Source organism: Heterocephalus glaber, unplaced genomic scaffold (genome assembly GCF_053883595.1).
Source record: "Heterocephalus glaber isolate CG9 unplaced genomic scaffold, H.glaber_assembly_v1.0 deba00001608, whole genome shotgun sequence".
Lineage (NCBI taxonomy): Eukaryota > Metazoa > Chordata > Mammalia > Rodentia > Bathyergidae > Heterocephalus > Heterocephalus glaber.
Genome location: NW_028258379.1, coordinates 1441733 through 1458054, shown reverse-complemented (window position 1 = coordinate 1458054; position 16322 = coordinate 1441733). Strand labels below are relative to the sequence as shown.

The 16322-nt window shown below is 47.3% G+C and overlaps 1 protein-coding gene across 1 annotated transcript; it reads right to left on the bottom strand.

Moving 5' to 3' along the window:
* Window positions 1-10933: 10933 nt before the first annotated feature.
* On the bottom strand, window positions 10934-13322 carry Six6 (SIX homeobox 6). Its single transcript, XM_004837444.4, has 2 exons — window positions 12538-13322; window positions 10934-11458 (listed from the first exon to the last, which is right to left on the bottom strand). Exons 1-2 carry the CDS (start codon window positions 13107-13109, stop codon window positions 11290-11292), a joined length of 741 nt encoding a protein of 246 aa, XP_004837501.1. The 5' UTR covers window positions 13110-13322; the 3' UTR covers window positions 10934-11289.
* Between the last annotated feature and the right edge of the window lie 3000 nt (window positions 13323-16322).

Genomic DNA, 16322 nt, shown 5'->3' with positions numbered 1-16322 from the left:
GGGAGGGCGAGGGTCTTTAGCTCAGTGGCTCTGCACCTGCCTTGCAAAAGCAAGGTCCCAAGTTCAATCCCCGGTACCAAAAAAAAAAAGAAAGAGAAAGAAAAGAAAGAGGGCTGGGGATGGAGCTCAGTGTGAAGCTTTTGGGTTCAGTACCTCGCACAAAATCAAACAAACAAAACAATGAAACCAAACCAAACAAAAACCCCAAACACACTGAAATCCTGGCACCTTTAAAAATTTTACCATCTTACCTTACCATCATTCTTTCTTTTGGAAAAAATAGTTTTTGTTGTTCATTCAGACTGAAAGTTCCTGAAGTGAAACACAAGGATTGTGGTTGTCCTTTAATTGTTTTCATTCGTTCACTTAATACATTTATTCAGCAAAGATCTATTGATTTTTTGCTATAGGGAAGATCCTGCACTCAGTTATTGGAAGATTATGAAAACCATGGGTCTTAGTCTTGAAGAACACATGATATAGTGGGAGATGTAAAATGTGAAGCTGAGCAGCTCCGAGAAAAGTGGAAAATACCACAGCAGTTCAAACAGGGGAAAGATTAGTTAGATCCTATGAATAAAGGAAAATGGGCTCTGAGCTGTGCCATGGAAATTCAGTCTTGTCCCTATAGAAAGGGGTGAGAGAAAAGGAAAAACATTCTGTTACATATCTTCACTCTTGTTTGCAAGTGACAGAAACCCAAAGTACTTCACACAACAAAAGGAAAAGGAGGATGCTATGTTATTTCCTGGAGCCAAACACAGAAAGACAAGGATGGAGCAGACTTCAGTGTGGACAGCCTTGAAGCCTATATCAGCATTAGCATTTCCTGGCTCTCCTTCCCTCCTTGTCCTGAGGCTCCTTCTGGTAGCAGGTGCTGTGGTTGTGCCATCCTCTTCTTGCTGCTCTCAGTCCAAGAGTACAGAGAGAATAGCTCCTTGGCTGGCTTCCAATTCAGACATTTCTGAAAAGGGCTGGCCCAGCTTGTACATTGTGGGTTGGGGTCTCTGCGTTTGGCAGCCCTACGAAAAGCACCCTGAAGTGGGGAGGGGCAGTTCTCTAAGGGTGCTATCAGAGGAAAGTAGGAAAGGATACAGAGCAGAGACAAACCATGAAGGTCCATGTGCACCTGCATCATGTGCAAAGGTATGAAGGTAGGAGAGTGCAGGCTGTGCCCTGAATTTAGGGGGAAGAAGTTCAGTTATGTTTCAGTGGAAGGCAGAGACTAGAGAGAAACAGCTATGGACCAAAATGTAGAAAGGTACTCTTTCTCAGATGCCAAAGCTGAAGTTACACAACACAGAGTAAATGCTTCCTTACATTTTGTACCACGGGCAAAGTGTGGTGGTGCACATCTGTAATCTCATTGCTCTGGGAAGCTGAAGCAGGAGGATCATAAATTCGAGCCTGGCCTGGACAATTTTAGTGAGACCCTGTCTATAAATTGATAAACAAACAAACAAATAAATAAAGGGATAGGGATGCAGCTCAGTACCAATGCCTTGGATTCAATCCCCAGTGCCCTCACATAATAAATGAATGAATGAATGAATGAATGAATGAATAAATAAATAAATAAATAAGCAAACTTCAGGGAACTTGCTTGCCTTGACCTTTAATACTGGCCCAGTTTTGAAAGAAGGATTGCTCAATAGAGTTGAAGATGAGCAGGTTGAGAAGCCTGGGGACCAAGGAACCAAGTAGAGTGATCTTTGAGGAGACTGTTTCAATGAAATGTTGTAAGTCAAAGCCATATTGCAGAAGGGTAAGGAATGAGTGGAGAAAAAGCGGAGGGAAAGGATGGAGGTCACTTTCTTACAAAATGTGGTGATAAAAGAAATGATAGAGAAGCGATTGCATCTTGTGGGGAAAGCTTGAGAAACTGAACTAGGTTTTTGTAACTTTATTTTTAATATTGGTGATATCTGATTCAAAAAGCAGTTGTCAAATTCATTGGAATGATTTGAAGGGTACTTGGCTCCATTCCAACCAAACATAATGTTCTTCTAGCCCACTGGTGATGTATGAATTGCTACCATTAGTGATTTGGGTTATTGAATTAAAGGATTATCTCCTAGCAGTTAGTAAGTACCCTTCCAGGCACCCATCTGTAGATAATTCATTAAGCTTTTAGCAGCTATTTGTATGTTGATGTGAATTGGTTTATCTGCTTGTGTGTGTGTGTGTGTGTGTGTGTGTGACAACTTGAGAATAGATTTTGATAAAGGGAGGGTGGATAAAGAACACTGAAGGGCTTTGACATTTAGGATGGGACCCCTGTAAGGAGGCAAGGAGAAGGTGTTCAGAAAGCACAAATAAACAGATTCACTGGGGTACTCTCTACCTCACACTTCTCCTCAGGGATAGCTCTCCATTAGCAACTTTAAACTCTCTATTCCATCAGTAAATCATTTTTTAAAAACAGGTTTTCAGCAGAACTCTGTCAAACTTTCTGGGAAAAGGCCTTGTCTGATGTAATAGAAAATAATAGAGTTGGAGTCAGAAAATCTGTTCTTGTCAAACACTCATTCTTTTACACAGGGGCAGAATGACCTGGAAGCAAACGAGGTTTAGGCTTCAAGGTCCCTCACTTGCACTGGCCCCTCCCAAGGCCCAACGCCTTTAAGAAAATTTCTAAAATAAGACAACTTAACTACAATAGACCACAACTTCTTCCCACTCTAATTTTGTTCTATTACCTCTTCTGCAAAATGGCACTGGAGCAACCATAGTCATCTGGGGGTCCAGTAGCTGAAGGGAAGTTGAGGTGGAGATACAATTAGTTTGTGTTTGTGGTATATATTTTTGTGGTTTACTCTCAGTTCTGTGGTAAAGTTGCCAGCTGCCACAGTGTAGGAATATTCCTATTGCCAAATGTGTGGTTTATTTCACAACATGCATGTGTAAGATCCTTGATCACAAACTGGTTATCAAGTATTGTCAATGCAAAGATATTTAAATTGGGTCACTATTCAAGGAAAAACTTGAAGTGTCAAGAAATCCTATTGCTCATATATGAAAAAAATTTCAATGAGGCTTTCTCATTTTATACCAGTATAAAAATGATACATATATGGCATTACCAACACTGATCTATGAAGGTGAGAGAATTTTTCTAATCTATCAGTATTAAAAAATATTTAATCAACCCATAGTAAAAACTGAATTATCTTTCTGAAGTTGTACTATAAAATTATTGTCATATAAAGAAGCAATCAAAGAACATACAGAAAAAAAGTTGGAAAACAATGTAGTCTAGAGGTATATAAGACAGTTGAAGTGATTTTGTCATTTGTCCAGATTTTGTAGTTTGTTTGTTGGGTTTAATGTTTTTAAAAATTCCTGTTGTGTCTTAGTTACTTTTATGTTCCTGAGGCAAAATACCCAACACCCAAAGTTAGAGGATGAAAGGTTTATTTCAGCTCACAGTTTGTAGAGGTTTCAGTCCATAATTGGCTGGCTCCAGAGCAGGGTGGCCTGGCAGAGGGGCCTCACAGAGGAGAAAAAAACAGTTCATGGCTTGGAAAGCAGAAGGCAGGGGGCAGCAAAAGCAGCAAGTGACAAGCAACACCAGCATCAGCCTCTTCCTGTCCCTTATATTCTATCCAGACTACCCACCCTTAGGGTAGGTAGCCCTCATACCCAGGGTGGAGCAGCCTTATTCCTAGCACCACACCATAAATCAATCTTAGCATCACATCATCAACCCCAGTATCACACACCCTAGACCCAGCCACCCCCTGAAAGCTTCACCTATGACCACATGAGGCTTTGGGGGGACATCTAGATACAAGTTATAACACTTGTGGTTTCTCTTCTTGTACCCAATTTTGTACTCCTAATTGTGTGCCTTTTTTACCTTCCTCCTCTAAATTGTGCATGCCTCAAGCCCTACAAAATCTGGATTCTTCTCTGTTCCTGTGACTTTGAATGAGCGTGTTAGTCAGCTTTCCATCTCTATAACAAAATACCTGAGAAAACCAACTTAAAGGAGAAAAGGAGTTTTATTTTGGCTCACAATTTCAGAAGCAGAGCAACAGGGAAGGAGGGAGAAGGAGAGTGAGAGATTCCTCCTCCTTCCATTTTTGTTGTTTCATCTAAATCCACAGCCTTTTGGATGCTGTAGCCCTTAGCTTGCTGTGGAAATACCTCACAGATACACCCAGACTTGTGCCTTACTAATTTCCTAGGTGTTTTGCAATCCGATTAAGTAGTCAAGATTAACCATCACACCTTGTAACATGAGCCCATTTCCTTATATGGAAAGTGGAAATCGCCTTATTTATCACCTTACTTACCAGGAATCTTGTGAGAAAATGATGCATGCAGGTGAAAGGGTTTTATTATTAGCTGAACAGAGCTGTAAAAATGCAAGTAAAGAGTGATCACTACTTTCTCTTAAAAGAAAGACATATTTTTTATCAAGAAACTATGTTATATTTTCAGTGATTATACTTTATATTTGGGATTTTCCTGCCTTACATGACAGTCCAGGATCCTTTAGGAGAGCTTCATGTGAATGAAGCAGAGTAAAGAGTGAGAAAAGAACAGTGCATTAGCACAAGACCATTCATTGCAACTGGGTGGAAAACCAACATATTGAGTCCTCCCTACTGGGAATGAACAGAAGTTGCTTTTGATACCAAGGAAAGCATTTACCATTTAAGTTTAGCTTGGATGGGGGTGTAGTTCAGTGGCAGAGCATGTACTTAGCCTGCACGACACCTGATTCAATTCCCATCACTCAAAAGTTAAACTAAAAAAGGCATATTTCAAATATGTAGATGACAGCTATGAAAAACACTTTTAAAAGAGTTGTATAGCATTTCTTTGGCAGAACATTTAAACCAGGAAATATGGGAAAAGGCAGGTTTTTTCTCCTAACACATTATATGTGAGGATCCAGTAACACAATATCCCTGAGTATTATCAGCTCCATTTTACAGAAGTAAAAGCTAGAGCAGAGAGGGCTGAGTGACTTACCCAAACTCATAGTCAGGATTGTTAGATCTATCTGGTTAGTGCCAATTGATCCCTACAAGCTGCTTACATATAGTTTTGTTTTTTCTATTTCCTTTTCTATTTTAAACTGATGGATTCTGCTCATAGAGTTACAATTACTTGAAGAAATAATGTTGAAAATAAGATATTTAGTATGCATGCATTAGTCTGTAGTTCAAATACGTAATTTATCATGAATGTATAGAAAGTTAGGAGTATATCCAAAACAGTAAGATGTGCTTTAGGTGGTGCTTAGGCAAATCATTAATAAGAATCTTGAGTATCTGAAACTGTTTGAAATGTATAATACACTATTTGATTGCCAACCAGACTGTTCATGTACCAAATTAATGTGTGCCATCTGAATTTAGACATTTGATTTCATGCTAAAAAATTAAAGACTTATCTCTTTTTGGTGAGAAAAAGAAATAGTAAGTCAGTAATCTCAGGTTGCAGATTGATAGAGCCAGGCTAAAGTGACTTTCCAGGAGACAGTCATATATATATATATATATATATATATATATATATATAACCAGAATTGAAAATTATTCACCGTTAACCTGCTTCTGTCCATTAAAGTTTTAAATTGAGATGAGTTTGTTATGAATTATATTTTCATAGAGCTTTTGTGAGTTAAGATTTAATAAAACTCTCGCTTTCTCCCCCTAGGTTAGATTGAGTATGGGTTAGGTTGCCAGTCCGCTATCTTCAAATTGGATCATTGTCTGATTTGTGATTTTTTTTGTGTGTTTACTTTTTTATTTGTAAGTGAAGATGGAAGGAGGAGGGTAGAAAGGGTGGGGAAGAGAAGTGAGAACGGAAGGGCTATTGTCTTAGCCTATTCCTCCTGCTATAACAGAAATGAAAATATCTCAGCCTGGGCATTTCATAAATAATAGAAATTTCGCACAGTTCCCGAGGCTGAACTCTCCAAGATCAAGGCCTCAGGAGGCCTGGTTGGCCCCCTCACTTCTAAGACATCTTGTGAGTCTTCAAGGGGTCAATACTGAGTCCCGGCATGACAGAAGGGTGGAAGCGTGAAAAGGAGCTAACAGTCTCCCTCAAGGTCTTTATAAAGGCATCACCCATTCATGGGGGCCGAGCCCTCATTTCCTAATGGCCCCATCTCTTCATATCATTGGTTTGAGGGTTAAGTTTCAACAGGAATTTTGGAGAGACACAAACACTGGAAACAAAGCAGTTATGTTGGAGGTGGAAACATATCATTGTATGATGACAAATTATTAGAAATTCTACTTTTTTAGGGTGTAAAACGTGCATTAGCCAGAATTTTTGAAGCCTGAAAGAATGACTTATCTCAATGTTTGAGAAATGTTATGTGAGAGGATAATTTTTATGTTATGAACCCAAAGCCATGCGATTCTGAAAAATCATATGCCTAGAGGGAGCGAGATCGAATCATCCCAGAGAACTTTACAAGCAAAAGCCTGCAAACTTGAACTGGGAAGATGTAAGTGAACCCTGGGTCCAGTCAACGTTAGTCATCTTTGCTGCTGAAATGCAGGCAGGGTTAGCACAGGTTCTCCACTAATGTAGAACAGACAGGTTTCAAGGAAGCTCCATTAATTAATCCAGTTTTAAAATATTTATTGAGCACCTACTACTCAGGCTAGGCGCTGGAATTACAAAGATGGATAAGATTTGGTCCTGGCCCTTAAAGAGCTTACATTCTATAAGGAGAGGGAGTCAAACATATGGACAAATAGAGATACAAAAATGTTACAAACACTAAACAGCCACTTAGATAAGGTGTAGTGAGCACATTAAAAAGGAACTGAACAGCTCTCCACCCGGGAACCCAGTGGTTTCAGAAGACTCGGTGGAGGTGGGTGGCTCGGTGGATGGACTGGTCCCCAGCTCAGGTAGGGGAGGCCTCCCGGCAGGGCAAACCTCCTGGCCAGCGGGAACCAGGCGAGGGAGGCAGTGAGGCGTGAAACTGCTTGCGCAGCAGCCCCGGGATCGCCCTCCCACCGCTTTGTCTGCAGACAGGAGCTGAAGGGGAAGGAAATCCTTGGCTCCCTCACGGCAGGGTACGTCTTCTTCGGTTTGGGAGTATAAACCCTAGCAGAGAGCTACAAGGCAGGATCTAGCCCGAAGACGTTGGGAGTTTGCAGTAGGAAATGGAAGTCACAAGATTTCCGAAAGAAGGCGCCCCAGTGCTGTTGCAGGTGCTGGGTCCTCTGAGCGCCCCGCTGCTCCTCCTGCCCCCGAGGCCCTTAGCTGCAAACCCCGCGCCCAGGCCGGCACACTCGCTCTTCTCGCGCCCTACTCCGCGCGGCCCAGGGCGGCGAGGCCACCGCCGTGGGGAGCGCGCGCCCTTGGGGCTTCTCCTGCCTCAGCTTTCACTCCATCCGGTCCCCCCGGTGTCAGGGATTTCTCTCCTCGAGCTGGTGGTGTGGCAGTCACAGCAGGAATGGCTCGAGCCCTCACGAGTGCGAGCTCCCCGGGCGCTGGACGGAAAAGTTGTGCGCGCGTAGTCGAGTGTACCCAGGCACCGCGATCCGAGCACGGAGGAAGGAGCCCCGGCCCCGGGCCAGGCTTCTGGGGGGCACCTTGCTCGGCCCGCCGGTTCCCGGCCTCCTGCAGGGGCCTCCCCGCGCTTTCGCCCCGCGCCGGCTCCCAGGGCGGCTGCGCCAGGGACTCGCCTAGGCGCCGGGCCAGGGCGCGCACAATGACCCCTCTCCCGACACCGCCCCGCGCGGCCCTGGCCGCCTATTAGCCATTCAGGCTGACAAAACCCTGCGGCCCTGCGCTTTGTCCCGCCGAGCCCCGGCCGCTGTCATTAGCCCTGATTACGCTGAGCCGCCTGACTGCCCGCCGCCGCCCCCGGCCCCCCGCACAAAGCGAGCGGAAACCGGCCGCGCCTCCAAGTCCGGGCTGAATAGAGCGCAAGCTGCTGCTCTCCTCCTCCCGCCCCTCTCCCATTCTCTTCCGATACAATATTTTTTCCTTTTTGTTAAAATTAGGGAGAGGGAATGAGGTCAAGGAAGACTGCTTGAGCTCTTTGCCTGTCAGTTGTTTAATGTAAACAAAGAGCGAGTCCCCCCTCACCCCAGCCTCTCCTCCCCTCCCTCCCAGACTTTTATAAACAAACTGGAGGAAGGACAGTGGGAGCGGCGGGCTGAAGCCGAGTGGGTCGTTACTGTGGCGGCCACGGGAGCTGAGGCGTTCGGCCAGTAGGGGCCACGCTCTTTTGGGGGGAGAAAGGGGAGAGGTGGGTGAAATAGTTATAAGCGGTAAAAGAGCCTGAACTAAGGCCGGGGATAATCCTTGTCTCGGTCAGGTCTGTTGAAATGTAACAAAGCTTCTTTCCACTCTGCTTTTGGGAGAAACTGTGACAGAGAATTGCAAAAGAAGAAAAACAAACTCCCCAAAGGAAGATCTCTCAAAATTCAGAACCTGCAGTCTTTTGTCTACCTGTAATTTTGGTTTTTAAATCTTCTCTAGGCCAAGATTAAACTTCTATGGAAAAAAAATCTTATAAAGAAATCTTTAATATATGTTCATAGGAAGATTTGGACCCTTAAATAAATCTCTGTGATTTGGACTAATTTTCAACCTTTGAATTGATTATTCACAAAGGCAGTTAAGTGCCACCATGTTTCAGATAAACATTTTAAGAATCTTTTAAACAATGCGTCACCCCCTTCAGATTCTAAAATGAAACTAGGTGAATACATCTCCAGATTGTCAAAACAGTACACTTGAAAGCGTAATCCTTAGGTGGCTAATTTAAGTACATGGTTAGTGTAGTGTAAAGGCTTTCACCAAAGCACAAAGCAAAAACTTTTATCACCATTTGACCTCCTTGTTTTCTCCAAGCAAGTGTCACTTAAAAATTATCTGGTAAGGAGACAACTTAGTTCCTAGCAATGCTATCCTATTTTCTTGAGATTGCAGAGGGACATTTCTTTCTGATTATAGGCATCATTTGAACTGGTGAGTGGATTGGGATTTTTAGAATTTCAAATTCTTATAAGAATCATTCCCCTAATTAGTCCTTTCTTTTCCATTTTGGTCCCAGAATCATCAGATTAAGACATAAACTCTGCCAACAATCTTCTCCAAATGCTGGTTCTGGACAACTCCATAGCTAGAAGGTGGTAGAGCTGGGGCATGGGACTGGAACTTCCCGGATTTTTCTTTGACGTGCAATACTGCTGGGGAGATTCAGGACTAGATGAGGTAGGAGAGGCACCTAGAGAGCAAAATTTAAAGAAACACTTAATCTGGGTGCCTAGCACTGCATATCTCCTTGAAGTTTGTAGTCCAGGTGCTTTCCTTGCCTGACTGGAGTCTGAAGCTGTCCCTTGGCTGTGGACGAACTACCCGGGCTCTACAAGTGAACAAAATTGAGTCTGAAATGAGCTCTACCATCTAGTCCTTTCAAGACACACATAAGAGCATGTGCTTGCTTGTGGGAAGAACACCAGCTCAATCACAAAGATTTCCCCAAGCCCCAAGAATTCTCTTGATAAGGGCCACTGTACACAACGGCCACCATTTATAAAGTCCAGATGAGCCAAATCTATTCAAGCAATTTAGAAACCAAGTATCAGGCACTACTCATGCCCTGGCTTCCAAAGTATACCATGTCATATGACTGCTTTTTATCTTCCACGACTTCAGTTGTTTTTGTTTGCTTTACATTTCTGCCTAAAGAAATTAGCAGCTTCTGACCCAAAGAGCATAAAGAGCATGTCCTAAGGACAGAGAAGCAAATTGAAAGGACACCGGGGTGGGTGGGTGGGGGGGGAGGCCAGCTCAAGTGATTTAAAGATCAATGTCAAATTTTATAATAGCCAATCTGTTTCACTAAGAAAAAAAGCTTAGAGACTTTACTTTCTTAGGGTCAGGATAGTGCTCTCCCTCTGTGTGTGTGTGTGTGTGTGTGTGTGCAGGAGGCAAAAACTTAATGCTAAAAATACTTGTTATTTTTCATTGAGGCCATTGCCAGGACGGAGGCTCTTGATAGCTTGTTTCATGTTTAATGTGGAAATCAGATTTTTTAAATCCCAGTCATTTCTCTTAAAGCCTTGTTTTACCCTCAGTATGACCTCAGTATGACCAGTTTATGTGTTATCCTATCCATTTTCTTGTGTTAAAAATCATTTGTTTGATTAAAAGTGGCATCCTTAGTAAGAAGATACTAGACTAGTTACTTACAATTTCTGCTATCCTTTTCTTACATTATTTTAATACAAGCTCAATTTCAAGTGCAGCTTATGTTTGCTTGGCACAATCCTGGCTAGTCACTGCTTTTGTATGGCTGTGGGGCCTCAGAGGAGACAGGAAACCTTCTCTGTTGCAGAGCCCTTGTCAGAATAGTTTTGCATTTTTATAGAATAGTATTTACTACTAGAGCCCAAAGTTTGGTTTCTCAAATTATTCCTCGAAGCCTTTAACATTTCCTAAAAATAAGTGCCAGGTGGACAAACTATAATTTCTTATGCTGGGGACACAGCGAGTTGCCTTACAGGGTGTGCTCTGTTGCCAGTGTCGATCCTATATAATAATGTATATATGTATGCACACATATATGCACATACATAGACATAGTTTGACGTGGCAGGTGGTTATGGACCTACTATTGGCGTTCTTTAAAGTATACCGGCAGACACTACAGAAGGTGCAGGACACAGAGAAGGCCCCTGTGAGAGTATTTGCACAAGAATCCGTCCCTGCATGCCTGATAAAAGGAGTAAGAATGATTTCTATTTTGTGAATCTCAGCCTTAATTAAGAAAGTTTGTCCACCAATTATTTTTATTGTTTGGCTTTTCCACACAAAACGCATCAGAGAAACCGACCTGTCAGGCTCTTAAATAAGTAAACAGTATATATATATATATATATATATATATATATATATATATATATGTTTTGTTTAAAAAAAAAAAAAAAACCTTTAAAGCAAAAGTTATATAACAGCGTCCTTTGACGTGAAATACCCACAGGAGACTCAGGGCAGGCGCTCAGCGTGCAATTCGGGTTCCGAACGCATCTTTGCTGCAAAACCCGCAGGAAAAAGCAAAGCGAAGAGAACAGTGGTGCCAGTCTGGCCTCACCGCGGGCCCCTGCGGTAGCGGCGGCCGAAGGAGCCACCGGAGCTGGGCGACGTCGGTGGAGGTGGAGGTTGCAACCCGCGGGTCCCTGGCCACCTGACTTCGCTAGCGCTGGATTTTCTGGTCTCGCATCCTCTTTCTCCTTTTTGTTTATCTTATTTTGACACTGGACTCGTGTCTGAGCGTGCTGCTTGGACAACTCAGATGTCGCACTCGCTGTCGCTGGAGGTGATGGAGATGGCCGAGGTAGCTGCCTTGCTGGATAGACTGGCAGCTGGGCTGGCGGCGACGCCCAACATCTCGGGCGTACCTTCGCCCTCTGCCCGCAGCGTCCGCCCGGAGCCTTGCGACAGAACCTGCTGCTGCAATCTGTGGAGAAGGAAGGACAAGGTCAGAGCGCTGCGCCGCGCCGCGCCGGTAGGCCCCTTCCCGCCCCAGCACGCGTCCTCCAGCCTCAAGGCCCGACTTGCTTCCTCAGACCCGGGAGTTATGGTGGGGATGGCAAGGAGACCGAGGTCGCTTCTCGGGGAGCCCTGCAGCAGCGCAACCCTCCTTCGGGCCCTTTCTGGGCTCCTCATTTCCCGTCTTTTGAATGCTGGGCTGGCAGCTTTCTTCCCAGCTGCTGCCCACTTTGGGGAGGTTTACGGGGCTGCCTGGAAATAGCTGAGGTGTAGGCGACTAGGGCAGATCAGGCCCGGACGTGGGACTCCCGCTCAGCAGTGCACGGGTCTGGGACTGACCCCTGAGCAGGGCCCAGGGCCAGGTCGGCGGGAGCCAAAGGCAGGCATTGCCGCGCCCGAGGGTTTCCCGGGGAATCTGGACCTGGGGCCCGAGGCTGCGCTCTTGGCCAAAATGTTTGGCTCACAGAGACGCGCAAACTGGTAATGAAGAGCGTGGGACCAGGACTTAGCATGCGCTTTTGAGACAAGGCTAGTCGCACGTGGGAAGAGGACAACTTTCTACTTCTTAGAAACAAGAGTCCTCCGAGACGTGTTTTCAAAGCATTGGTGAGGGGCGCACCTGGGCTTTAAAAATAGTAACCCGAAGCCCACGCATCGCTGATAAACCAGGCCCCACTTAATGGTAGAATGCTGGCCCAAGCAGGCAAAAATTAGCTTTGGTCTTGGGGTTCCTAATTGTTTCTGGAGTTTTAATCTTTCTCTCCCTTCCGCACAGAAGCCTTGGTTTTGTTCACAGGGACCAGTTACTGCGGTGACCCTGAGGCTCTGTGAGATATGGTGAGGAACCCGGAGCCGCGTAAGGGAACTCTCGCACAGGCGCCTTGAACTCGGGCGCACAAACAGAAGGCCACCGCCCTCCCAGCTCCTGCGGACGCGCAGCCTTCAGCACTAGGCCGGGGCACCAAGCACGCCTCCTTCCCGCCCGCTCCCGCTCCCGGTGCGCGCCGCGCGAGAGGAGCGCGGAGGCCTCTCGGTACCAGTACCGACCTGTTCTTTGCTGCAGCCGCCCGGTCCCTTTGTCGGCGGTTTTTGAACCAGTTGCCCACCTGCGTGGGGGTCAGTCCGGTTGCCTGGGCGAGCTCACGTTTTTTGCTGGGGTTGGGGTATGGGTCCTGCAGGTACCATTCTCGGAGCAGGTGCCTCGTGCGCTCCTTGAAGCAGTGAGTCTTCTGCTCGCCGTCCCAAATGGTTCGAGGCAGCGGGAACTTCTTCCTGACGCGGTACTTGTCCACTGGCCCCAGCGGCCGTCCGCGCAGCTTCTCCGCCTCCTGGTAGTGCGCTTCGAGCCACAGTGCCTGCAGCTTGGCGTGAGACTCCTTGGTGAATTTGTGGTTTTCCAGGATGTGGTAGAGCTCGCGGTAGTTGCCACCGTGAAAGGCCACGATGGCTCGCGCGCGCAGCACCGACTCGTTCTTGTTGAGGGCCTCACAGGCCGCAGGGGCCACGGGCAGCGACCACAGGAAGCGACCCAGGCGCTCCACATCGCCGCTCTCCTCCAGCGTCTCGCAGACCCCGGCCACTTGCTGGGGGCTGAAATTCAGGATGGGCAGCTGGAACATCGAGGCAGCGATGGCAGCAGCGGGGGCGCTGAGCCCTGGACGGGACACACAGCAGACGTGCTCGGGCCGGGCCGGGTGCGCCAGGATCTTCTCGGTGAGGAGACTTGGGGTGACACGGCGGCGGCACCGCGGCCGGCAGCGAGCGTCCCTGACTGGAGCAGGTGCGGGCTGCGAGGCGCGGGCTCGGCTCCCTCCCGCACACAGCCAGGCCGGCGGGCGCGGCTACTGGGGTGGGCGGATTGGCGGCGCGGGCGCCGTGGAGACCCCCTGTCAGTCATCGGCCGGCTCTGCCAATCAAGGCTGCGACCAGAGCGCAGGGGCCATTTCAGCACCTCCCAGCGCTCGACAGCGCCCGCGGTTCGCCGGTGGACTCTTCCTCAGTGTTTTATAGAACCTGGGGGATGCAAAGACGTAAGAGTGGCTGAGCGGAAAACGAGCGAGCGCCGAAGCGGTTCGCTCTCCCCCTGTCCTGCCCACCCCTGTTTATTTTCTCCACCCAGAGGCAGGGATGCTACAGGGATCACTTTGAATTTCTTCGATGCCTCGGTAGCAAAGTCTCCAGAGGACAAAGAGGACTGGAAAAAATCGAAATTCTCTAAGAATTCACAATTTAGTTGTAACAAACAGCAAACCCTGCGTGGAGCGCATTCAGGAAGGAGAGAGGGCGGCAGAGTGGATCTTTTCCTATCTGCAAACATCCTCCCGAGCTCGCCTCTCTCTTTCCCCTTTCTGGTTGTCAGAGCAGCTGAATGGAAAGCAGAGGTGGAGCAGAAGGAACGGGACCAGGGATCTGTAGAAGAGGTCAGTTTGGACTCCATCCCCATGCCCTTGAAAATTTCCTAAAATAATTTTGAATGCAAGCAAGAACACTTGATAGCAGGGATGCTCTGCAGAGTTAAAACACCTCAAGAAAAGGTGACTGTAGGAGCCTCCTCTCCAGTTTAATAGACTTGAACAAATGTGCAGCACAGCCACATCTAAAGTGAAAAGTCATTGTTAGGTCAGGACGACAATTTAAAGGCGTGTTTCAAAGATCTTTCTGAAAATACAGATTTTCTTTCTTGCCTGCAGGCTAATTTTGCCCATGCCATGTGTTAGAATACATAACTGGTGCTGGAGATAGAAATCTTGGGATTTCCCCCCCCAAAAGCAATGCCAGTGCAGTAAATAAGTTAGGGAAGGGGATCCTCAATAGTGTGTGTGTGTGTGTGTGTGTGTGTAGGGGGCTAGAAAGCACTGCCTCAGCCGATGGGGGTTGGACCCTGCCTTCAGAGAGGAGGGGACTCCTCTGCAGCTCTGCCATCTGGCCAGTAGATTGCATGGGCAACTTTTCATTGATCCCCAATTGACATCCACATCCACTTCTTACTGTTTTCTGAAGCCTGGTTCAGAGAAACCACGATCTCATCTGGGCCTTTGATAAGGGTTTGCTTAGTTTGAGGAAAATACTCCATAGAGGGAATGTCCAATGAGAAGGCCAGGAAGGCCACCAGCAGGCCCATTCCCAGGAAGAAGTCAGGGGGGAAAGTTCACCACAGAACTGGACTGGGCCTGACCATCTTTTCTTTAGTATCAAGTACAGTCTGTATTCGGCTTGTACAGAGCTGGTAAATCAGAAGGCAGATAGATAGCACAGATGGTTGGAGGTGTCACGTCAGATCATGCTATGCCTGAGTGCAGAGAAAAGCGCGTTCTCACGGAAAACCCTGATATTATTTTCACAGATCTTCACAGTTTGGGGGGAAAAAATAGCAGAGGGGAAGACAAAAGCCCCAAAACCATTTGCATCATTTCTGTGAGATGGCCCACCGCCTTTTCGGAGAGGCTTTCTTTTCTGAGATCTCATTTTCTGGAAATGTGACAGGGTAGGGTCAAAATAAAGAGAGTGATGAGGAGGATGACAAAGCACAAACCTTCTCTAGCTGGTAGCGACTTCCGAATCAGCCAGAAGGACAACTTAAAGGAGAAGCACGCACACAGGGGCCCAGAACAGAGTCCGAGGAGAACCGGGGTGCGAAAAGCCCGCTGGTCTAGTGGACTGGCAGGGACGCAGGGCTGAGACGGCCCGGCAGAAATGCACTCCCGAGCCCCTGGCCAGGGAAGGACGGCTTCCTCTGAATCAGCTCGCAGCTAGGTCCGCATTGGCTCTCCAGGGCTCCCTGTGGGTGGCAGAATCGCATCCCGCTAGTTCCTCGCAGCTCGCGAGCTCAGAGCCGGACCAGCTCAGGGCCGGCGGGGCAGCGAGCAGAGGCAGCCGGGCCCCTCGTCCTCTTCCCGCCCAGGCCCGGTGTGCACGCGACGCGTTCGAAACCTGACTCTACAATAGCTCTTGAACAACAGTTGTGTACACATCGGATTCGGGAGCGCCTTGGCCTTTGCGAGTCTGAGGCTGTGGGGCGCGGGGACGGCCGGTCACGGTGCTGAGCGCTGCTCACCCCAGGCCTTAGGAGCGCCTGGAGGTTGCGGTCTTCTGTCAAGAGGTCCTGTCTTCGCTATCGCTAGGGACTTGGCTTAATTTTATTAACTCGAAGAAAATAAATGCCCCGGGACACCGTGGAGCTTCACGCGGAGACAAACTGAAGGAATAAGCGGGCTGAGTCTCCACTCCTAGGAGGAGGAGCAGCTTCGCAGGGTTCCTTAGCAGTAGCCCACTGGGGAAGGCAGTAGGCCTCGCCCCGCCCTGAGAGTGCAGTTCTCCCGAGTTCGCTGCTCCCCGGGAAGGCCACAAGACGGGAAAGTTCACCGCCTGCACTTCCGATTGCATTTTCTTAATTTTACTGAAAGATGGATTTAAAAAATCATTTTGGGGCTTTGCGCCAGACCTCCAGGCCATCCCAACTTCTGATCCTGATCCCACACTTCAGTCTCCGCCCCGCCTTACTTGACCAGGAAATGAGAAGTGCAGCAGCAGCATCCCTGGCCTATGGCCTGTCTGGGTGGCTTTGCAGTTTTCTAAGGGTGGTTGGCAGCTGTAGACGAAGATGCGATACTTGATACTTGGGCAAAACGTGGGACTCTAGAGGCATCTGCCCTGCTCTCTCCAGAGACAGGATTTTATTTTATGGGGCAAATTTTGGAAATAAAAGCATGCAGAAGATTCTGTGGACCTGGGCAAAATGCCTCCCTGAGAGTTGCGAGGTTTGTGCTGGAATTTTGGAGTTTAGGGTGTCACTTCTGCACAAGGGGGGGCTCGCCCCTCATTTTGCAGCCACT

Coding starts and splice junctions, on each gene's coding strand:
- Six6 (XM_004837444.4), bottom strand. CDS start 13,109: ATGTTCCAGCTGCCCATCCTGAATTTCAGCCCCCAGCAAGTGGCCGGG. Junction 11,459..12,537: donor GCGGCTGCAGCAAAGAACAG/GTCGGTACTGGT, acceptor CCTTCTCCACAG/ATTGCAGCAGCAGGTTCTGT.